At 37.1% G+C, this 24628-nt stretch overlaps 1 protein-coding gene across 1 annotated transcript; it reads left to right on the forward strand.

Annotated features, from left to right (window-relative positions):
• The first annotated feature begins 387 nt into the window (after positions 1–387).
• Positions 388–3258, forward strand: LOC139432435 (uncharacterized). Its single transcript, XM_071200962.1, has one exon. It carries the CDS (start codon positions 388–390, stop codon positions 3256–3258), a length of 2871 nt encoding a protein of 956 aa, XP_071057063.1.
• The last annotated feature ends 21370 nt before the right edge of the window (positions 3259–24628 follow it).

The following is a 24628-nucleotide window of genomic DNA, read 5'->3' on the forward strand; positions in this document are numbered from 1 at the left end:
TGGGTTGGTAGTGCGGAGCGTAGGGTGGCAATGGAGTGATTCCCGCGCTCGAAAAGGTTCCGAGACGTTAGATAAAAATATACAGGTTTGAACAAGATTGAGAGAGAGTCGAACATGAGAGTTGGTGCGTGGCAGAGGTAAAAAGACGGGTATCGCGAGAAAAGACGGACAAACGGGTGTGTTTTGAGAAGTATAAACCTGAACTGAATTACATTGTTATTTTGTTTGAAGTTTCAATAAAGATGATTAGTTAAATTTACGTGAGTGTATTTACTTTACTTCAGAAGTGGGATAAAACTAAATTTAACCACGTGTTGGATCGGACATTTTCGACGGGTGATTCGAGTGTGTCTTGGATTCTTGTGTGAGTTGAATTGTGAGAACAAAATGGAAAACAGCGATTCCACGGACGACATGAGAACATCCGAGAGCGGTGGCTCAAGGACGAGTCCGGGTGGATTTGCGTTTAACCTTGCGGAGAGACAGAGTGGAGCGATGACGGAGACCTCCATGATGGCGACGATGATGTCAGCGATGACGGATTTGTTTAGAGAAATGAAACAAACGCAAAGAGAGGTAAATTCTAATCAATTCAATGTAATGCCGGATTTGTCGAAATCGATCAATTGTTTTGACGGAGATAAAGATTTACCGAAGGCGGCTGAGTGGCTAGAGGGCGTAATTGTGAGTGCCAACCTTTACAAATGGCCGGAGGCCGTGAAGTTAGAAACGGCGCGTACTCATCTTATTGGCCCTGCGTTAAATTGGTACAAAACAAAACAAGATCAGATTAATTCATGGAACGATTTTGAAGGGTGTTTCCGGAAAACTTTTGTCGAAGATTTAACGTTGAGCGAGAAATGGGACAGAATGAAGAAACGCCAGCAGAAATCAAGCGAGAGCGCAGGTGCTTATTTTCACGACAAGGCCCGATTGTGCAAGAATTTAGGATTAACAACGAGTGAAACCGCTGAAGAAATCCTGAAAGGACTTTTATCAGGTGAAATTGCGGGTAATTTGTGTACGAAACGTTATGACGATATCGAAAACTTGTACCGAGACATTTTAACTGCAGAACGTGTTAAGGCGGACAGACGTGAACAAAAAACGAAAAGTGGTGTTCCGTCGAAAGACAGTCGTGCGTCGGGTGAACTAATGTTAAAAACAGATCGCATTATGAACAAGCAAATTTTACCGGTGGTTCGATGTTTCAAATGCGGGGAAAGGGGACATTTGGCGGTAAAATGCGAGAAATCGGGTGCGGTGTGCTTCGCGTGTAGAAAAACTGGGCATCTTAAGAAAGATTGTCCGGAACAAAGAGGTTCTAAGGGAGAGCCGAGAGCACAAGTTATGTTAGTGAACAATACGGTAGAAAAATCTCTACAAAAGTACTTAAAACGCGTTTGGTTTAACGAAATCGAAAAAATTGCTTTAATTGATCCGGGGAGTGCGGTTTGTACGATCAAAGAAGGGGTTCTAGACAATTCAGTGATTCGCGAGAAAGCCATGATGCAGCTGACCGGTTTTGGTGGTGGACAAAATAAGGTACTTTGTAACGAAAAGGTTTGCTTAAGACTTATGGTAGACGAGGTTTTCGTGAATGGCGTGGAAGTGTTTGTGGTGCCGGACGATGCACAAAATGTAGCGATGATAATCGGACGTTCGTTTACGGAAAGACCTGAAATTGCTTACGCGCGCGTTGGGGAAGAACTAGTTTTCGGTTGGAAGGATACCTTGCCGTTCAAGGATTTCCAAATTCCGGAATCAAAGAAAACAACCGTTATGGCCGAAAAGGATGCGATTGTTAAAGCCGGAGTAATGAACTTGATTATGGCGGAGACACAGTGTGGTGAATCTCTTATGGTTCCAATAGTAAATGAAAGACAAGAAGATTTTGTGCTGGAGAAAGGTATGACTATTGCCGAAATTCGTGGTTCGAAAGTAGCTGGGGTCCGAATGATCAAGAGAAATGAACCGACAAGAGTCACAGATGCTATGATTAATTGTGATGGAGACGAGTCAGTGCGGAATGAGTTAGTGGAACTCTGTAACGAGTTTCGGGGGTGTTTCGCATTGTCAGTCGATGAACTAGGGTGTACGAACAAAACGGAAATGGACATCAAGGACAGTGGAAATCCGGTGCGAAAGAAGCCGTACAGAGCATCATTTACGGAACGGGAGAAGATGAAGGGCATTTTGAAGGAATGGCGAGAAGCTGGATTAGTAACACAGACGACTTCACCTTATGCTTCTCCTTGTCTTCTGGTTACGAAACGGAGTGGTGAGCCTCGACTTGCGGTTGATTACAGAGCTTTAAATCAGCAAACAGAAAAGGCAAGTTTACCATCTTTAGACGAACAATTCGTTGGGTTGAGCGGATGTCGACTTTTCAGTCAACTAGATTTGGGTAGCGCGTACCTACAGATTCCACTCACCGAATCAGCAAAGCAAAAAACTGCATTTGTAACACCGGATGAGACTGGTCAATTTGAAAGAATGATTTTTGGACTTTGTAATGCTCCGTATGAGTTTTCAAGGTTGATGGCCTCAGTTTTGGGTCCATTGGGACCGGATACTGCACATTGGTATTTAGACGATATTCTGATAGCGGCGGTGACTTGGCCAGAAATGATGCAGAAGTTGCGAAGAGTGTTTGAAGCGTTAAAGTCGGCGAAATTAACGTTGAACATTAAAAAGTGTTATTTCGGTAAGGCAGAGGTGGAATTTTTGGGACACATTTTATCTGAAGGACGAATTAAACCTGGGAGCAAGGTCAAGGCAGTAGCAGACTATCCCAGACCAGAAACAGTTCATGAGGTGCGACGATTCTTGGGTATGACCTCCTTTTTTCGAAAGTTTGTGAAAGATTACGCCAGAAGGGCACGAGCTTTGAGTGACCTAACGAAGAAAGAAACAAAATATAAATGGAGGGTTGATCAGGAGGACGCTTTCAACGATTTGAAGGAAGCCCTCATCAAAGAACCTATATTACACCTTTTCAACCCAAGAGCAGAAAAAACGGAGCTGCACACAGATGCTAGTTCCTTGGGTTTAGCCGGTATTCTGCTACAGACACAGAGCGATGGGGATCGACATCCCGTTTATTATCTATCGAAGAAGACGAATGACGCCGAAAAGAACTATCATTCGTCAAAACTTGAACTATTGGCGATTGTGTACTGTCTAGAGAAGCTAAGATATCTTTTAATTGGCGTTCCTGTAACTGTCTATACAGATTGTCAGCAGTGGTATACCTGAACGTAAAGAAGACACAAAATCCGCAGATTGCGCGTTGGTTCAGTATCCTTCAAGAATATGATTTGGTGATCAGGTATAGACCGGGTTCTAAGATGGAACATGTGGATGCTTTGTCTCGAGCTCCAGTTGATAAGGAAAACGACAAAACAGATGAAATTTTAGACAGAGGAGAGGTGCTGAGTATCATGTCTGAAGAAGATCACATCACTGCAGTACAATACGCAGATAAAGATCTACAAAGAAGATTCAAGATTTTGCGTAAAAACGAAGAGGACCGGATGAAAGAAGAGAAACTATTAGTGCAGGGTTTTAAGGAAATCAAAGGCAGGTTAGTGAAGACTGTGAAAGTGAATAACGAAAACATAGACTTGTACGTACTTCCGAAATCCGTTCGTAAAAGTATAGCGGTAAAATATCACGACTTGCGAGGTCATTTCGGTTTAGAGAGAACCGTAAGTGCAATTTTAAAAAACTATTGGTTTCCGGGATTAAGACGTTACGTGAGAAAACATATTCGCGCGTGTGCCGAGTGTATTCTAAGTAAGGTACCAAGCGGACATAAAGCCGGGGAATTACATCCCATACCGAGCCCACAGAGGCCTTTCGAACGCGTTCATGTAGATCATCTGGGACCTTTTGTGCGAAGCGTGAGTGGTAACGTTCATTTATTGGTAGCAATCGACGCGTTGACTAAATTCGTTAAACTCTACCCAGTGCGAGATACGAAAACAAAAACAACGGTTCGGGCATTAGAAAAATTGATCGGAGATTTTGGGATTCCAAGACGAATAGTGTGCGATCGAGGAACGACATTTACCTCTGGTGAATTTGGACGGTTCGCGAATAGATACGGGATCCAAGTGACTTATAATTCGACTAGTTATCCCGCGGCAAACGGTCAGGTCGAACGGGTAAACAGAACTGTAGTACCAGTAATTATGTCGAATATGAGGGATAACGAGACTTGGGACAAAGGAATCTCGATGACAGAGAAAAATCTCAACAGTGCTGTAAACAAAACAACTAACCGTACACCATATGAAGCGTTATATGGGAATCTACCGAACTTTGCCGATGGAATGTTAACAGCTGAAGCGGGGCGAGAAATTTGGAAACCAGCGAAAGAAATGCAGGACGAGATTCGTAAAACAATTACCGAAGAGCAAGTCAAAATGAAAAGACGGGTAGATGGAAAGAGATTTTTGGGTGTTAAGTATGATGTTGGCGACGTAATATATATGCGAAGAAATTCGGTGGGAACAGGCGAGCCAACGAAGTTACAACCAAAATATAGAGGACCTCTTGTTATAACCGAGGTACTACCCTCCGATACATACCGGGTTGTAACGATAGAAAACAATAAATCCCATCGTTACGCTACCACCGCACATGTATCACAGCTGAAACTATATATAAATCACGAAGAAAGTGAGGATAGTTCGGATGAAGACGAAGATGAGATGGAATTCGCAGAAGAGAATTCGGGAGAAGACGTGGAAACAGTGGAATTAGAGGAAGGAAAAGAAGCGAAAGAAAGGACACCGGGAAAGGCGAGTCAACGAACACGAAGACGTCCACAACGATTTAATGACTATGACGTAGATTACTTCGGTCAGGAGTCCGAAGATTTCAGGAGGGCCGAGTGTTAGGGATATTTGGTGTGCGGGAGATTTTGGGTTGGTAGTGCGGAGCGTAGGGTGGCAATGGAGTGATTCCCGCGCTCGAAAAGGTTCCGAGACGTTAGATAAAAATATACAGGTTTGAACAAGATTGAGAGAGAGTCGAACATGAGAGTTGGTGCGTGGCAGAGGTAAAAAGACGGGTATCGCGAGAAAAGACGGACAAACGGGTGTGTTTTGAGAAGTATAAACCTGAACTGAATTACATTGTTATTTTGTTTGAAGTTTCAATAAAGATGATTAGTTAAATTTACGTGAGTGTATTTACTTTATTATAGTAAACATTTGTCATTTAAGTATGTATTAAGTTTAAGTAGTTTTTGTATATACAGGGTGGTTCAGTTTTTAATCGGGAAACTTTACTAGGACGTAGCACTTGCCAAAATAACACAAGTTTTTTATATATACATAGGGTCGCAACTCTTTTGTTTTCGAGCTATGAGCTGTTAAAGTTGAACCAAAAATTTACTGTGGGGCATTCACACAAGATGTGTCGGACCGTCTCCTCGCTCTCTTTACAGAGGCGACAGAGAGGACTAACAGCAAGCTTAAGGTTATAAAGATGCTTGTTTACCTTACAGTGACCCGTGACGAGTCCCGTTACAGTTCGTAGAGCGTTTCTGCCAAGCCTTACGACAGACAAGGCTGCCTCTGCTGAAGGATAATGTAATACTTCCTTAGAGAGATGGCAGACCTTAATCCTATCCCACCACTTCATAAACTTTTTGTGGGTAAAATCTTTAATTATCTCAATCTGAGTTGATAAGGACGGAGCGATTATCGGTTCAGGCGAACATGGCGCTCGCTTGGCAGCCCTTTTGACAAGCCTATCAGCGTGCTTGTTACCTGAACAAGTCGAGTGTCCTTTTATCCATTGAAGTATAACACAGTTATGCACTGCGGCCTTTTCCAATGTCAGATGATAACCCATAACAAGTCCTGAAGTAATTGTTATTCTACTCAGGGCCAAAATAGCTTGTCTACTGTCAGTATAAATTGTAAAAGTCTTACCTACCAAGTTGGATCTGACAATAACGTCAGCGGCAAGTTGTATGGCGATTAATTCCGCCTGTATGACGGTGGTACTTTTACCTAGAGGTTCAGATACGTGGAGTCGGAGATCGTACGAGAAGACTCCGGCTCCAGCCCCTTCTCGTCTCTTTGAACCATCAGTGTAGATTTTAAGGCTGTTTTTTACCTCTACTTCTGTGGAACTTGGGTGGGTGAGATATTTCTTCGTAAAAATGTGTTGTAGGGGTGTAATATCCGTTACACAATCCAGAATTGGTGAGTATTCCACCATTTCGTTCCAGAGATTGGCATTTTCACTGTTTCTCTCACCCATTAGAATTCCTGCTGCTCGCAGTCGAATCATGGTCACCAATGCCACCTCTTGGATGAACAAATGAAGTGGCGTTAGGTTTAACATGTTTTCCATGGCTGCAGTGGGGGTAGTCCGCAGCGCACCTGTAACATACAAACACGCAAGTCTCTGTACTTTAATAAGTGCAGCAGTAGATGTAGACTGTAGGGTCTTTGACCACCATACTACTGCACCATATGTAAGCATAGGTCGGATTACAGCCGTGTAAATCCAGAGGGCATTTTTGGGTGACAAACCCCATGTCTTACCTATAGCCCTCCGGCATTGACCGAATGCAACGTACGCTTTTTTAACTTTATTATCTAGGTGGGCTCTCCATGTCATTTTATTGTCAAGCGTGATGCCCAGATATTTAACTTCTTTTGACAATGCCAATGGAGTATTAGCAAGGGATGGCAATGGGTTGTAAAGCTTATTCATTATTGGTACTTTTTTGTCTCTTTAGTTTTTTCCTTAAAGATAATAGTTTTAGCGTAAAAAAATAAAATAGGCTCCATTGTACTGTAAAGCGCTACTATTATTAAAAAAAATTTTTCTTTATAGCTGGCTATGGAAGTCGTACACTTACTATGATCTACTACTAAATAAATAACACGAATTAATTGTGATTTTCATAAGAAAAATCATAAATGAGATGAATGTCTATCTGAACAAATTACGTTGTTTTCAACAACATTAAAAAATTGATACTCTTGCTTAATAACAGTCAAAAATTATTAATAATCATCAATAATTGTGAGGATTCACGGTAAATGAAACTTACAAGTTTTCAGAGCCAACTTTTAGAATAATTTTAGCTAAACATGGCAGCACATAGCGGTACTTGGCACGACATATTAATTTTTTACACGGAAACTATTAACTTTAAGGAAAATACTAAAGAGACAAAAAATCCCACTAAAGAATGAGCTTACAACCCATATTTTTGTATGTTAATATTCCATAGCGTTAAAAAGTTCTTATAAAAAAATCAAGGGGGTGGTGAATTTCATCCCCTTAGAGGGTGGTAGGAAAGTTTAAGGTATGCTTGAAAATAAGATCTTAACCAGTAGTATATACGTACAAAGTTTCAAATTCTACGGTTTACTTACAGCCGAAATACAAAACAAAATGTAAATTTTTGGCTCAACTTTGACAGCTCATAACTCGAAAACAAACGAGTTGCGACCCTACGTTTATATAAAAAACTTGTGTTATTTTGGCAAGTACTACGTCCTAGTAAAGTTTCCCGATTAAAAACTGAACCACCCTGTATATTTAATTATAAATAATATATTAAATTAAAATATTTTACTAAAACTAGGAATGATTTATTTATCCAAATATATTGGGATGATGAGAGTGGACAAGTGTGTATGGATTACATACATTGAAACTATACGTGGACGTGTATGTGGGCAAAATGGGCTATATTAAAAATAATAACTATTGAATTAATAAACTACCTTTTTAAATTCAATGTGTTTAAATATTAAACTAATATATAAATACTATTGCGATAAAAATGCGATTTATTATAAGAAAACTCTTAAGTTATTAAATCAATAAAGTTTTCCTTTTTTGTTATAATTTGTTTCTTTTTATTTCAAAATGAAAACATTATTACTACAAAGTTTTAATTTTCAGATAAAAGAATAAGTTATTAGCGTAACATAGGTGCTTTTTTAGTTAAAAATTATTTCTGTTACATCAAAAAATTAACCTTTTTAATTTTTACCTATTTTTAGCCGTTTTAAATTTTCACTTAAAAGAGTAAATTATAAGAAAATGAAAATGGTAATCTGTACTTTTACTGGTTTTTTATTTTTCAAATTCTTGGTTTAACATGTTTCGATATATTATCATCATCAGAGACGCTACAAAAGATGTTTCAATTATTAAACAATATGTGTATTCTTGTTTGAAATTAATATGGTTCTTAAATATTTGTAAAATGAATTTTGAAATTTTGTATGTACTAGAGTCTATTGAGGAGATTGTAGGTCTTATTGGTAGATTTTGTTTATGTAACTTAATGAGTGAATATAATAAGGGACTTTTAGGGTTCATTGGAGAGAAATTATAAAATGTGACAATGTGCTCTTTAAGGAATTTTTGTGAGGATTTTATAATCTTTTTTACTTTGGTGTGAAAAGTGGTAGTGAGATTTTTATTTAGTTCTATAAAGTTATTTTGTATGATTTTTTGAAATATAAAGAGGTCTTTCCAGAAAAGCTATACCTGCATTTTTGTCTGCTTTTGTAAGTATTAAAGAATTAGAACGAATTTTATGTTTTATCTTAAGTAAGGTTTTTGTTTCTTCTTTTTTATTATCTGTATGGTTGTAGTTATAGGTAGTCCTTTCGCTTCTCTTCAAAATTTCTGTCAACCCTTTTCTTATGTTGTCTTCTCCTGGGATTCTGTTGACGGCAACTTCTAATTCTATGGCTAGTTTTGCTGGGTGAAACTTTTGTGGATTCATACTGTATTTGTGTCCTTTATTGAGCAGGTTCCATTCTTCAGTTGAAAATTGAACGTTTCATAATTGGTAACTCTTTGATGAAAGTTATAAGAACTTGAATTTTGATTGTTAGATATTTTATTAAAGTTTAAATTTGTTTTTATTCTTCTTAAATTATCGAGTTTTTTTGCTTTTTCTCCCAAAATTTTGAAAGTTTCTCTCTCTCAAAGGTTTCGGTTTAATTTAAGACTTCTTGTATTTCTAGGTAACGTAGTTTCCTTGTGAGAGTATGATAGATGTAATTTAACTTTCTGTTGTATGAGTCAAAGTTTTTGTGATGTTTCTTTATTTCAATATTTATGTGTTTGGATTTGATTCTGTTTATTTGAGAGTCTGTAAGATGTTGTGGAAGTTTGTAATTTGTATATTTCGGAAAAAGTTTTGCTGGTTTACAAATGGAATTAAATTTAATATGTTGTCTCTTCACTTTAATCTTAAATGTTAATCTTTTGTAGCGATGGACCATTTCGGTAGTACCAAGATTGTTAATTTGATGGTAAGGTTCAATTAGATCCATTTTCTAACCAGTTATTGAATTAGTAAATGAAAATGGTAATCTGTATTTTTACTGGTTTTTTATTTAATATTTATTTTTTTTACTAGTTGAGATATAAGGACCGAGATGTGCAGAGACAGGAAAGAAGGACACAAATAAAAGAGGGAAGGTATAACGAATGGTACAGGGACATAATTACGGAGGGGCTGCCTAGATACTTGTTATTGGAAGGAGATGAGGAAGGGAAGAAGTTGATGGCTAGGTTCCGTTGTGGAAACGAGGAGAGAGCTAACAGATACTGGATGGCCGATGAGGAGAGGTGGTGTAGGCTATGCAGGGAGCAATGGGAAACGTGGGAACATATGTTGAATGGGTGCAGTGAGTTGAGGGAGGAGGAGTTGGACCGAGGGCAGATCTTAGGAGAGGGGGAGAGGGGAAACGATGGATGAGAATGGTTGTGGGGGTGAGGAGACAAAGGGATGGATGACGGGATGATTGGGCCGAGGAGCCGAGGGTGTGGAAATGGAGGAAGAGGGTAGAGGGTGAAAATAATATATTAATTACTGATTTTTTATTTTTCATATTCTTAGTCTAACATGTTTCGATATATTATCATCATCAGAGACGCTTTATTTTATCTGGAATAATAAAGATTATGACTCCATTCATACAGTCCATTCACACATTAACAATTTACATAATAATATTAATTTTACAATAGAGCTTGAATTGGATGGAAAACTGAATTTCTTAGACCTCACTTTACATAATAATGCCAATCTGATCACATTTAATATATATAGAAAACCGACTCAAACTGACTCAATAATTCCTAAAGATTCATTTCACCATAAGACTCACAAAGCTGCAGCTTTTAGAGCTTTTATACATAGATGTTACAACACTCCACTCTCGACAATAGACAAAAATAAAGAACTTCAAATTATTCAAACAATTGCGAACAACAATAGATATAAAGAGTCAGATATTCAATACTTAATAAGAAAAATTTTCATAAAACAACAATATCACTTATAAGGAATGATATCAAAAAATTCCACAATGATGTAAATTTACTAGAGGATATGTACAACAATTGTTTCGCTTTATTAGAGCGTCTTCAGGTACAACTAGAGTAATAATAAAAAATTAGCAGGTGTTAAAAATTTACGGAATAATCATTTCTTACCGTCAAATCAACGAGAAATGATCAAGAGATCGTAAATGTGAAGCATCATGTGGAAAAAGATTGAGAAACGAAAATTGATAAAAACTAACAGAAATGATTGGAGACTCGAACGATTAAAGAAACTGAACCATCATTTCATCGTCTCACCCACTAAAAGAAAAGCTGAAGGAATGTTAAAGGCAAAAAGGCTGAAGGCTAAATAAGTGAGGCGATGAAACGAGTATACAGTTTTTGAAACAAAATTAATCTAAAAAGAAAAAAGGAAAAAGAATAATTAAATGAGCACTGAGCATCATCGAGACCCACCTCTGCAACAACATCAAACAATTTCCTAATGTTCAATACCAAGATATTTTCAATTTAATTAATGTCATCAGCTTTGTCTGTGAACAAAATTTCTTTATTTTCAACAACAAGTTTTATCGTATGAAGAACGGTTTACCTATGGGATCCCCCATTTCAGGAATCATTGCTGACATATTCGTCAATAACTTCGAGGCCACTCTGTTCTCTGACAAATATCTTTTCTTCACTAAACACATTAAATTTTACAAAATATATGTTGATGACATTCTTCTTGTATTCGAAGGTAATAAGGCTCAACTTGTTGCTCTTAACAACATATTTAATAACATAGAAAACAACATGTCCATTAACTTCCTTGATTTAAAAATTACTAGAAAACCTTCTGAGAACAGAGTGGCCTTCGATATTTTCCGCAAGCCTACTACCACCGATTGCATAATTCCAAAAACCTCCTTCACTTGTAAACAGCATAAATACGCCTCCTTAAGATTCATGTTCAACAGAGTTCTTAAATACCCTCTTGATCTTACAGCGTTTAAACAAGAAATCCAAACAATTGTAGGGGTGGGCCTCGATAATGGTTATTCCTTTGATGAAATACAGAGCCTTTTTTACCGTGTACATCAAAATAATATTAACAATCTCATATACCCTAAATTTTCTAAACAACCTTTTTACATTTCCGTACCTTATCAGCCCCACTTACAGGAGACTCTCTCTGCAAATCTGAAGGACTTTAATATTACCCCGGTATTTACCGCTGGACATAAACTTGGGCAGATTCTTGCTAACAATAGACACAGTTTTTCTGATATTCAGAGAAGCGGGATTTATAGACTGAGTTGTGGTGATTGTGACAATTTCTATATAGGCCAAACTGGTCGTGACCTAGAGACCAGATACAAAGAACACATATCTAAATCCTCTTCAGCCTTTAAAAAACATCTAACAGATAACAACCATACCTCCAACATTTCCAACATAAAATTACTTAAACAACTAAAAAAATCTAAAAAAATGGACCTCTATGAGGAGTATTACATTAACTTATACAATAGAAAAAACCCTAACTTAATCATCAATGAAATCACTGAATTTTATAACAACCGTTTATTTCTTAAAATTTGAATTTTGCCGCCTCTGCCTGCTCGTTGCAATGATCACCCCCCTCCTTTTTTGTAAAACTAACTTCATACCGGTCTTATGAAAATGGCCGATTAAGTGCGCACTTAACTCTAGGTAACGTTTTATAAGTTTTTTCGTTTTATACTCATTTAATTATCCTTTTTCCTTTTTAGATTAATTTTGTTTCAAAAACTGTATACTCGTTTCATCGCCTCACTTATTTAGCCTTCATTCCACATTTGCCTTTAACATGCCTTCAGCTTTTCTTTTAGTGGGTGAGACGATGAAATGATGGTTCAGTTTCTTTAATCGTTCGAGTCTCCAATCATTTCTGTTAGTTTTTATCAATTTTCGTTTCTCAATCTTTTTCCACATGATGCTTCACATTTACGATCTCTTGATCATTTCTCGTTGATTTGACGGTAAGAAATGATTATTCCGTAAATTTTTAACACCTGCTAATTTTTTATTATTACTCTAGTTGTACCTGAAGACGCTCTAATAAAGCGAAACAATTGTTGTACATATCCTCTAATAAATTTACATCATTGTGGAATTTTTTGATATCATTCCTCATAATTATCACACAATGAACCTGGAGTGCTAAATATCACTTATCTTCATCCTTACAACATTAATAAAATTTACAGAGCAATAACTTATCCTGAAAATATTAGTTATTCTATCCAAAAGTTATTTCATAATTATAATATAAACCTCTCATTTAGAAACAACAACACCTTAGAAAAAAAATTTTATTTAACGCAAAAGACAAATTGCACAGATTAGATCAAAATGGAGTATACAGACTGGAATGTGACATATGTGGTGCAGTATATATTGGAGAAACGGGTAGATCCGTTAAACAAAAAATTAAGGAACATAAGCTGAACCGAGAATCTAATTTTGGCAGACGTATGCTTATACATAATCACGACTTTGACATAGACAGAAATGTGACATTGTTGCATAAACAAAATAAAGGCCTGAAATTGAACCTTCTGGAAACCTACGAAATTGATAAATGTAGAAAGTGTGAACTAGCTATTGAATGCTTGAATGACCAAACTCAAACCTTAAAAATCCCATTATATAAATTCTTATCCAACCCATTCCCCACTTCCTAACAATAACCTTTCCCAAACTAGTGTATTTGACCCGCATACACTTTTCGCACTGTTTGGGATCTCAGCGGCCAACTCCAACTTCCTTCTTTAGCTACGTTCCTTTACACCTAAACACCCCCTCTTTTCAAAAATAAAACATTATTAAGATCCCACGTTAACTTTTATCCACTCCCTGATTTGAATATTTGAATGGCAACTTTAAACCTTTTGCCATTTTTCAACTTTTAATTAATTTTTAATAATAACAACATTTCTTCATTGAAATAAATAGATCCTTTCCCCCAAAATGTAGAGGATTAATGAATTTAGGCTCGCGTACATTTAGTCGCACTTTTTGGATCCTAGCGACCTACTCCAATCTCCCTTCATTCCTACTTTTCCTACAAATCTAAAAACTCCCCTATACTAAGACTAGTTAAAAATACACCTTATTATCCACCCCTACCCTCTTTACCCTCAAAATTTAACAAAATTAAAATAACATTTACAACAATCAATATACAATTTGAATTCAAGTTTTTTCAATGTTTTTTCATAAATACGCATCTGTATTATATTATAACTTAGAGGTCCCAATAAACGTTGATCTGCAAGATTCTCTCTCTCTTTAATAACAAGTTTCAGAAACCATTTTGTTCGCCTTTTGTAATTGTTACATCGGTCACGTTAACTTACTTGACTGATGGCACGAAAATTAGCCTTTACAAGAAAGCAAATTCCTTGAGTATAAAGAACTATTTAAACGGTATTGATTGGGGATCTTTCTTTGCCGGGATGGACGTGCAAGGCATGGTTGAGGTCTTTTACGCGCATTTTAATTTTACTATTAATAGATATGTTCTGAAGCGAATTTTACCTAAACAACGGTTCCCTTGTTGGTATAACCGTTCTACCATTCGTGTTATTAAAGAAAAGCTACAATTTTACAAAAAGTGGAAGTCCGGTGGATGGAACTATGATTATCTATCTTTTTCAATTTTGCGTCGTAGATCTAAGAAATTTAAACAATAAGTGGAATTAATATAAACGTGTATGTAACATATAAATGAAACACAACCAGAAGGAAGGACACCTTTACACGTTAAGGACAGGAATAACTGAAAGGAAAAATTTGCAGCGCCGGGACACGAACCCAGGTCTCCCGTTTGCCGGACGGTTGCACTGACCTCTATGCTACGCCACAAGGTGTAGGGAAATTAACAGACAAGGATTCCTTTCAACCTGTACATTTCTGGACCGCATTAATGTCATTCACATGCACAATTAAAGGACCAACGTCACAAGATTTTAATTCCGGAAAAAGTCCCGGCGCTGCTAATTTTTCCTTTCAGTTATTCCTGTCCTTAACGTGTAAAGGTGTCCTTCCTTCTGGTTGTGTTTCATTTATAAGAAATTTAAAGCTGCTGATTACAGAGCTTATCTGAATTCTATTCAGGCTGATGTTTTGGTAAACCAAAAACGATATGATCGTTTGTTGATAGCAAAAAGAGCTCCTCATCCGGCATGCCAATAAAACTATTGAGCTTATTTATTTACATTAATTGTAATATTTGTATTTGAGCAATGAGTAATATTAAAAGAAGGTAGGGAGTTTATATCTAAATCAATATTTTGTTTGCTTATAGAACTAATCTGAATGAGATTTTTAATTTGGTAGTTACATATAGTATTTTATGAACTGTATCCATTTTATTTTTAATTGACTCATGTAGCCCTCCGCGACCGATATGGATTTCTAACTTCCGTGTCTCTTTAGACACGCGTAAGGTTGCATAGCATCTACGGAAACTATGTCCAGAATATTCCTCGGGATTTGGGAGTTTCAAAAACTGAGCTATTTGTCCCATTTTTGTGAATTTGTTAATATCGATCCTTCGTGAAGTGCACTTGCCACTTTGGTAATTCATAAAAAACGCAGGAGAAGTTACATATGCCGGACGGAGAACGATGTATTTTTTTAAAATCGGGTAAAAATTATCAGTAATAGTAAATTTTCTACTGTTTTTTGTTTTGGTGTTGGGTACGCTTACCAAAATGGCTGATCCAAGGTCTTTTATGTCTTCTATTTTCATGTTATACATTTCATTTAACCGGCATGCACCCATTATTCCCATTATCGTTGTAACCTCATAAAGAATTATATTTTATTAATATTGTTTACACAAGTTTTTTAATGTAGCTAATTTCTTACCTTCATTGCAAGATATTGTGTATCACATGCTTCAATAAGAAATTTATTGATTTCTTCGGAAGAAAATGTATTAGCTTTCTTCGGATGAAAGCCTTCAGACCTACATTTTAAAAGTGAACGCAGTTTTACATATTTTTCTATATTGACTGCTTGATTTATAATAAGCGTACTCCTAAGCATAGAGTAATGTGTTCACAATGTGGATGGCTTATTTTTTGCAGCTAATTTTCCGTAAAATATACCAGTAAAACTGACTCTGAGAATGAACTAATTTTCTTGGTCGCCCTCCAGTTCATAAGGGTGTTGTACACAGATAAATAAACATTTCGGAATTTCTCAGGCAACAAATGCAGGGAAGTGATTTTTGCAGCTTCTGTTATCTCCGGTGGAGTACACATTATCTCTTCCTCACTATCAATTTCCTTTTTTTATGTATTTTTGAAAACTGCAGCTCCTCGACCGCGTCTTTAAATTGACGTTTTTTGAAATGTTGACGTTTCAAATAATTATTTGTCTGTCGAGTTGATTATGCGTGAATAATGATTATTATTCACCGCTATTATTCACTCTGTGAAAAATGGCTACCATTTTGTTTTAAAAAACTGAACTATAAGGTATATATTATAAGGTAGTCGTGGACAAATAAATTTATGGAATTAATTTCAATAGTCGTGGACAAAGTATAGTATTCTACTCACGTATAATGAGCTATTATTCACTCAGGTTAATTATGCCACTCGCTCGTGACATGAACTTTACCTTAGTGAATAATAGCCCTCATTATATGTGAGTAGAATAATATGCTATTATTGGATTTTATTATACAGTGTGTCCGTAAAGTAACGGATATAGGCGATAAAATAATAATAATCGGTTTATGGAAAAATCGCTGAAACGGGTCTAAAGATTGAAATTTGTTGCAATTTTTTGGTGTAGATTTCAAATTTTTTCCGCCATTTTTAAATGAGTTATGGCGTCATCGATATTTTTTGTTAATGGCAATCCCCCATTTTTATTGCGGAATATGAAACAGGATTTTTTCTGAATCTAGTACAGTCAATATTAATATTGGTTACATAAGAAAATTTTCGAGAAAAATTACTTTAAAGTTTAATTACTTCAAATTTGTATAATGATAAAAATAGCAGTAGCCATGATTAACTATGGTAACCAATTATTCTAAACAATTCCCTGAGTGTCAAAAACTGATTTAGTAAAGCTTCTTGAAGTGTGGTGGCGCGCCATCTTGTTGGAATAACTGCCGTGGGAATTGGGTTGTGTCAACATTATCGGGATGGAAGGAATAACATCGCTTTGAAAAAATTTTAACATCTCTTTCCACTTAAGGTTTCCTCAAATCTTTTACGGATATTGGGTGTGCAACTTTCTTGGCTAATTTGGATTTTGGGTAGCGCATACCGACAACTTTGTCTATTTACTTGTTCACTCAAAGTAAATGTCCCTCCGTCGAAAAAATTATGTTTTTGACAAAGTCTTCGTCATCGTTGCAAAATTGTTGTTGCAAAAACTACGAGTCATTGCTCGTGAATCAGGTTTACTTTATGGGAATGATATTTTGCGGGTTTTAAAATTTTATGAACCGTTGATTTACTAATGTCGAAATTAGACCCAATAGACTCCTTACAGTAACACGAGGGTTTTCTTGCCTAGCCAATACCACGATTTGTTGAACTTCCCTTGCAACATTTAGTAGGCCAGACTTCGAGAAATGCTTCGAGGGATGGCCTTGCTGTTTAAATTTAGTCACAGCTAGACTCACCATACTTTAGTTAATGAGTTGGCGATCAGGATATGTTGTATTAAAGAGGTCAACTACTTACTAAATCAGTTTTTGACACTTAGGAAATTGTTTAAAATAATTGGTTACCATAGTTACTTATGGCTACTGCTATTTTCATCATGTCAACAAATCTGAAGTAGTTAAACTTTAAAGTAATTTTTCTCGAAAATTTTCTTATGTAAACAATATTAATATTGACTGTATTAGGTTCAGAAAAAAATCTTCTGTCATATTTCATAATAAAAATGGGGATTGCCATTTGAAGAAAATACCGATGACGTCATAACTCGCTTAAAAATGGCGGAAGAAATTTAAAATCTACACCAAACAATTGAAAAAATTTAAATCTTTAGACCGGTTTCAGGGATTTTTCCATAAACCGTTTATAATGATTTTATCGCCTATATCCATTACATTACGGACACACTGTATAATCTTAATGAATAGTGGAAAATTTACAACACATAATGTTTACCAAGGTTATTTGCGTTTCAATAAAATTATTATAGAATATTATGCAAAAACAATTCCAAAGTTATTTGCGTTAGTTGACGTTATCTTATTTATAACCGAATAACAATGTTATTTGCGTTTCAGAATAATTATTAAAAAATGACAAAATAAAAACATCAAGAAGTACACCCGTCTGAAGTTACCCATACATTCTATCCATAAAAAGAACTTTTTTGTTTGTGTATTGATTTTAATGATTAATAGCTCATTAGAAAGATCCCGTAGAGTAGAGCCTAACATAGTTTTGGCGGCGCAGATTTTGGGCGGGAACACCTTAAATTCTGCGGAAAACAGTAAAATATATAGAAAAATTCTCTAACTTTAGAGTCCTAAAAATTGAAAACTAATTAACATAATATCAGATATGATTACCAAATCAGAAAGCATATACTGTCTTCTACATAAAAGTGAATTTTGGTCGTCGCTAAATCATATGGGTAATTAGAAAAGTGTAACAAAACACGAACCTGTTTCCAGACGTACGTGGCGCCAAGTGGTTCTTTGAAAAGCAAAATCATATCCATAAGTATAACTTTTTTGTTAATGGTCCGATTTAAGTTTGTAATACCTTTTTGGAAAGGGTTCGTCCTATAGATTATGTCATAGTAATGGCGGCGCAATAACGGTAATTAAATGAGTAAAAACGCTATAAACAATCATACCCATATATATAACTTTTTTGCTAATTCTCCGATTTTAATAATAATAATAATAATAATTTATTTAATCACCTGGCTACAAATAGTAGATGTGACAAGTTCAAACCACATACAATATATAATACACAACATACACAATATTCAACAAAGAAAGAGAGAAATTAAATTATGAAGTATGACCTATGCTAGTTGACTAGGACTAATACTAAAATTAAATGACAAGTATTCCTGGCGGTCGTAAAACGCCCTTTCTACAAGCATCATTTTTACTTTATGTTTAAATCAGCTTTTTTAATTGCAGATGGCAAATTATTATAGAGCTTTGGGAAATCATACCGTGGACTCTTTTCAAAGAAAGCCGTCTTATGATGACCCAAGCACACCAAACTATCAGATCTAGTTTCGTAATTGTGTTTCATGACAGGGTATCTATCGACATGCTCCCGCACATGAACAACTGATTTATATATATATATACTTTGAAGAGTAAGAAGCGAATTGGCCTTGAATGTATCTCTACACGAATCTCTGCAGTTTAGGTCGAAGATTAATCTTATAATGCGCTTCTGTGCTACAAAGGCACGCCGCCACTCCGTCGATCTTCCCCACAGTAATATATTGTATGAGAGATGCGAATAACAGAGAGCATAATACGCATCTAATAATCCCGATAGCGGGAGGCATCCCTTCAACTTCAGAATTGCATAGAAGGACGAGTTCAATTTCGAAACCAGATGATCAACATGTTTGTCAAAACTTAGCTGCTCGTCTAGATAAACACCCAAAAACTTGCAGCTATTTGATAGAATGATATCATCGGCTTGCGGAAACCTTCTCCTTTTATGAAAATTTACAAACACGGTCTTTTTTAGATTAAGAACAATACGATTTTGTTTGCACCAAGCATCAAATGATTCAACGGTATGCTTGACTTTAGAAAAAAGCATATCAGCATCATTCGACGCCAGGGCAATTGACGTGTCATCGGCATACATGACTATATGGACATCGGAAAGATACTCAGGAAGGTCATTTATATACAATAGAAAAATTAATGGGCCCAAGATTGAGCCCTGGGGAACTCCCAGTCGAACATTTGATTCCGATGACTCCTGACCAGAGAGGACCACTTTTATTTTTCGTTCCTCCAGAAATGATTGAAGCCAATTTAAAATCGTGCCTCGCAAACCCAAAGCATACAATTTCTGCATGATGTACACTAGTGGCAGCGAATCAAACGCACGCGACATGTCGAAGAACAGACCCACAGCAAAATTACCTTTATCCAGGTTATCGTAGATGAACTCAATAAAATTCAGTGACGCAGTCTCTGTAGACAGACCCCGCCTAAAACAATGCTGAGCATTACTAACAACATTGAACCTGTCCAGAAAACTCAAAATTCGCTCCGAGACGATGCTTTCAAATATCTTTGAAAAAACGCTAGTTATCGCTATTGGTCTGAAATTGTTGACATTTGTAGGATCACCAGCCTTGAAAACTGGAATGACCCGAGAAATTTTCAGCGCCCCGGGAAAGATTCCAGAACAAACAGAAAAATTAAATACATGCTTAAGGGGCTCGATCAGACAAGACGCTACATACTTAATTACACTCACACCGATGCCATCGCAACCCGTCGAGCGTACATTTTTTAAGCGCTTGATGGCCGCTAGAATTTCTGCGGAGGATATAGTATACAAAAATATGCTATTGGGTACAGAGCTACCAACGGTACAAGATACATCCCTCATCGGGCCATAAATCAACTCTACCTTCTCCTCAACAGATGTTGTGAAAAACTTTGAAAATGTTGAGCAGATCTGCGCAGTGTCGCTAATCATATGACCATCATCCGAACGCAACAGAAAACTAGTTTGCTTCCTTCCTTTACCCAATTGGTTATTTACACAATGCCACACTGCGCGACTTCTATTCGATGACTCTATTATTTGTTTCATAGTATGTTTCTTTTTAGTTTCATTAATTAGTTTTCTATATGAACCCTTCTTAACATTATATAAGTTACGCAACTCCGGATAACCGTTGCTCATAATCCAAAACATGTCTTTAAGCTCCCTGCCAGCACTTATTATATCATTTGTAATCCAGGGAGCTTTATTACAACCACCAGGACGACCAGAAACTATAGGGCAACATATATCAAAGTAAAACATAAATACATTCAAAAAACGGTCATAAGAGTCGGATTGAATATTTGAACAGATATCCGACCAATCATAATCACGTAATTGCGAATATAACTTAGCAAGATTCGAATTTGACAACACACGACGCCTTACTACCACAGGCGCCTCTATCTCCACATCAATTACCGGCTCAAAAAGAACCTCGAGTGAACAAGCCATGTGATCCGCTATAATAGGATCAAAAACGGTAAATGTGCAGAAACGCGCCGGTAAATTAGTAAATATATAAACCAATGTTGAATTGGCTATGCGGTTGTTTTTGTCAATAGCTATGCGCGTTGGCTCGCTCGTTTGACCGTGTAGACCAAATGAGCTCAAAATATCTTTCAAAAGATCGGATTCCCTATTGAATTTATTAATGTCAATGTTAAAATCACCGCATAGAACAATGTTTTGGAATTTTAAGAATAAAGAACAAAGTAACGCAGACAGGTTAGCAACAAACGTCTCAATCGAGCCCAGTGGGGGCCTATAGACACAAAGGCATACAACATCTTTAGCCATAAATTTAACACGTGCGGCACATACTTCAAATGACATTTCCGATGAAAAACTTTCAACATTGATTAACGATATGGTCAAGCCGTTTCTGGCAAGTATTAAGGACCCCCGTGGGATCTTACAGAACGAAAATAGCCAGTTACAAAGTCATAATGACGCATGTTTATGACATCACGCGCTTCCGACTTAGCCCAATGTTCCGATATGCACAATAAATCCGGGTTATAGTGGGCAGCTAAAACCTCTAATTTATTAATGTATGACATCTTTGGGAAACGGCTCGTCCTATAGATCATGTCATAATAATGGCGGCGTAAAATTCTAACAATAACGGTATTTAAACAATTAAAAAGTTTATAAACAATCATATCCATAAATATAACTTTTTTGTTAATTGTCTGTAACTAACTAATAAAGATAGCTTAATACGAGATGTGTAATAAACGCAAAGTCAAACAAAGTGCCAGAAGAGAGTTGAGCGAAACGCTTACGATTTTAGTTGATCAACAAAAGTTGAATAAAAACTGTAGTGAGAACCTTTCTTTCAATAGAGTTGATCAACTTTCTAGTTGATCAAGAAAAGTTTGATCCAGTCAAACTTTTGTCGTTCAAGTGAGGAGTCATCACGAATTGCTTTCAAGTTGAAACTGTCTTGAAACGTGTGAACTAGGCAGTCGTCTTTTGTCGACTGCGTAGTACGCTTGCACTGGCCGCGTCACACGTGCTTGTGTTATTTTTGATATAAGATATTATTTAAAATTACCAATAATAAAATAGTTTAAAAGAATGAGTCTCAAGTGGTCTGAAAGTGTTATGATGAAATTTTTGGAACTATATCATAAGCATGATTGTCTTTGGAACCACCGAACGGATAAATATAAAAATAAAGATGCACGACAAAATGCTTTAGGTTCTATTGCCAAGGAAATGGAAATTTCTGGTCTTACTATTGTTGATCTGAAGAACAAAATCAAGACTATTAGAACGATGTATAAAAAAGAACATTCATTGGTTTGCAAATCAATAAAAAGTGGAATGGGAACAGAGGAACTGTACGTGCCAAAATTATTTTGGTATAAAAGAGCAGATATATTTCTAAACGGTGTTACAAATACAAGAGCCACTTCATCAAATTTAGTAAGTATACTTTTCATTCTTTATTTTTTTTACATTAACTATTAATTATTCATCGTCGGGTATCATATTCAGTTGCCAGGGCACAGCACCATGTCCGGAAAAATATTCGGCATATTCATCACGCACATGAGACGCTAATGTTGTGTAGTTGCGACTTCCTAAATTAACGTGCAAATCAACTAAACCATTGGCTTCAGTACTTTGTGTTCTCCAAGAACCTAGTATAATTTGCCTGGTGTTCAGATCCTCATTATCATAAGAGCCTGTTGGTGTATATTTTTCACCAGAACTCATTTTTAGCCAATTATGTATTGCTAAAGCTGCTTTAACAATTGCGTCCACATTGGTAATTTTAACCGCTATAGGTCGTTCAAAGACTCTGAATCTAGAAACCAAAATTCCAAATGCATTTTCAACAATGCGACGAGCTCTTGATAAGCGATAGTTGAATATTTTTTGTTTTCTAGATAGATTAGTACTTCTTCCAAATGGTTTTAAAATGTAGGTTCTTAAGGGGAAAGCATTGTCAGCTACAAATACTCCACCTTTTGGAAAATTCAACTTATTCCTAATATCTTCTAATGCTGCATTGAAAGAAGATTTTGCAAAAACGGCAGCATCATTTGCTCGTCCATTTGTGCCTATATCGAAATAGCGAAAACAATAGTTTGCGTCAACGCACGCAAACAAAATTAAGCTATATGTGCCTTTGTAATTAAAATACTCTGATCCGCTGTGAGGGGCATTTCGTATCACGATATGTTTTCCATCTAACGCACCACAACAGTTAGGAAAATTCCATCGAAAGTAGTATTCCCTTTGAATTGTCTTCCATTCGTCCTCATATTGTGGCACCTGTAACAAAAAAAAAATATTTTTTCATGTTGCTGCATATTTAATACATGTTTTAATAATATGAAGTATATTAATATAGTTCTATTTCTCTTTTACAATTTACAACCTGATGACGCTGAAAACGAAACCATCGATAATGAAGCAGAAACCCAAGTTGAAAATGTATTTCCTGCATCAACATCTGCATCTGTTACTGTTGAAAATGGTAATACACAGAAGGACGCGATGCATTCAGAAAAGACAGAAACTGCCAATCAGTCTACTAAAAAACAATCAAAGACAACAAATGTCTTTCGTGTTCAATTGATAAACTTGATGAAGTAATGCAAAGAAATAAAAGTAATGTTGATGATGAATTCGACATATTTGCGAAATACACTGTTGGAAATAATTCACGAGCACACCCTATATAATTTGAACGCGTGAAGATAAATCCATAATATTTGCGGAGCACAAAGCTTTACTGTAGACGAGTTTATTCAGCGAGTTTCGAGTTGTTCCGTCGCGGCATTGTTGACTGAGCCGCCCTTCCAAGTGGAACATTCCGTCGCTATGGAGACCGAAGTGGATGGAAAATACCGGTCGTTTTTACTGTGGTGTGAGGGACCACATTGTTATCGTACTCTGTGCGCAATGGATGGGCGATCGCGTTACTTAAGCGAGTTTGAGCGAGGAATGTTTGTGGGTATGCACATTGAGGGTGTATCGTTCCGTGAAATTGCGCGTCGTCTCGAGCGGTCGTTATCGGCAGTGCAACGGGCATAGCGAGAATGGTCTGAGGTAGGACATAGGTACCTACAGCCGCGGCCGGGACGGCCCTGCGCGACCACAGCACACGAGGATCGCACTCTTGTGCTCAGCGCTTTAGCGTCGTGTGCGTCCTCCTCAAGGCAACTTGGAGCTGTTTGGCCACTGGCAGAGGAAGGCGCACTCACTACGCGAACTGTACGGCGGCGTTTGGTAGATAGTGGACAGGCGCGCGCGTCGTGCGATACAGCGGATTCCAGTAACACCCGAGCACCGCAGCATACGTCACGAGTGGGTCGACGCTAGGCATTAGTAGGTTGCCGAGTAGAGGGACATTTTGTTTTCCGATTAATCAAGATTCGAATTGAGCACTGGTGATGCGCGAATTTTAGTTCGTCGGAGCCGTGATGATCGTCTACTCGAGCAGTGTGTGCAAGAACGCCCTATCCACCGACAACCGAGCACTATGATATGGGGTGCGATTACATATGGTGGACGTACACGTCTGCTGCGTGTATAGAAGACCATGACGGGTCAATGATACGTAGATGAGGTGCTACGGTCCGTTGTGCTTCCCTACGTTCGGCGGCGCCCAGTTCTCCTATACATGCACGACAACGTCCGAACGCACATCGGGCGTATTGTACAGACCGTTGTGGAAGAGCACCGTATACGAATGCTTCCTAGGCCAGCTCGTTTTCCGGATATGAATCCAATCGAACATGTTTGGGACATGACTGGTCGGAGACTTCAAAGTTATCCGGCTTCCCCAGCTAACGTTGAGGAGCTATGGAGGCGAGTTGAGGTGGCATAGTTGGCCATCCCTCTCACTACAATACAGCGACTTATAGACTCCATGCCGTCGTGTAGCGATGGTACGCGAAGCTCACGGGGGATACTCTCGCTATTGATGTTTCATCTCCCAGCAGAGTTGTGCCGCTCTCCATGTG

Source organism: Onthophagus taurus, unplaced genomic scaffold, assembly GCF_036711975.1.
Source record: "Onthophagus taurus isolate NC unplaced genomic scaffold, IU_Otau_3.0 ScKx7SY_15, whole genome shotgun sequence".
In the NCBI taxonomy this organism is placed as follows: Eukaryota; Metazoa; Arthropoda; class Insecta; order Coleoptera; family Scarabaeidae; genus Onthophagus; species Onthophagus taurus.

Excerpts from the sequence above, each read along its gene's own strand:
- LOC139432435 (XM_071200962.1), top strand. The coding sequence starts at position 388 with ATGGAAAACAGCGATTCCACGGACGACATGAGAACATCCGAGAGCGGT.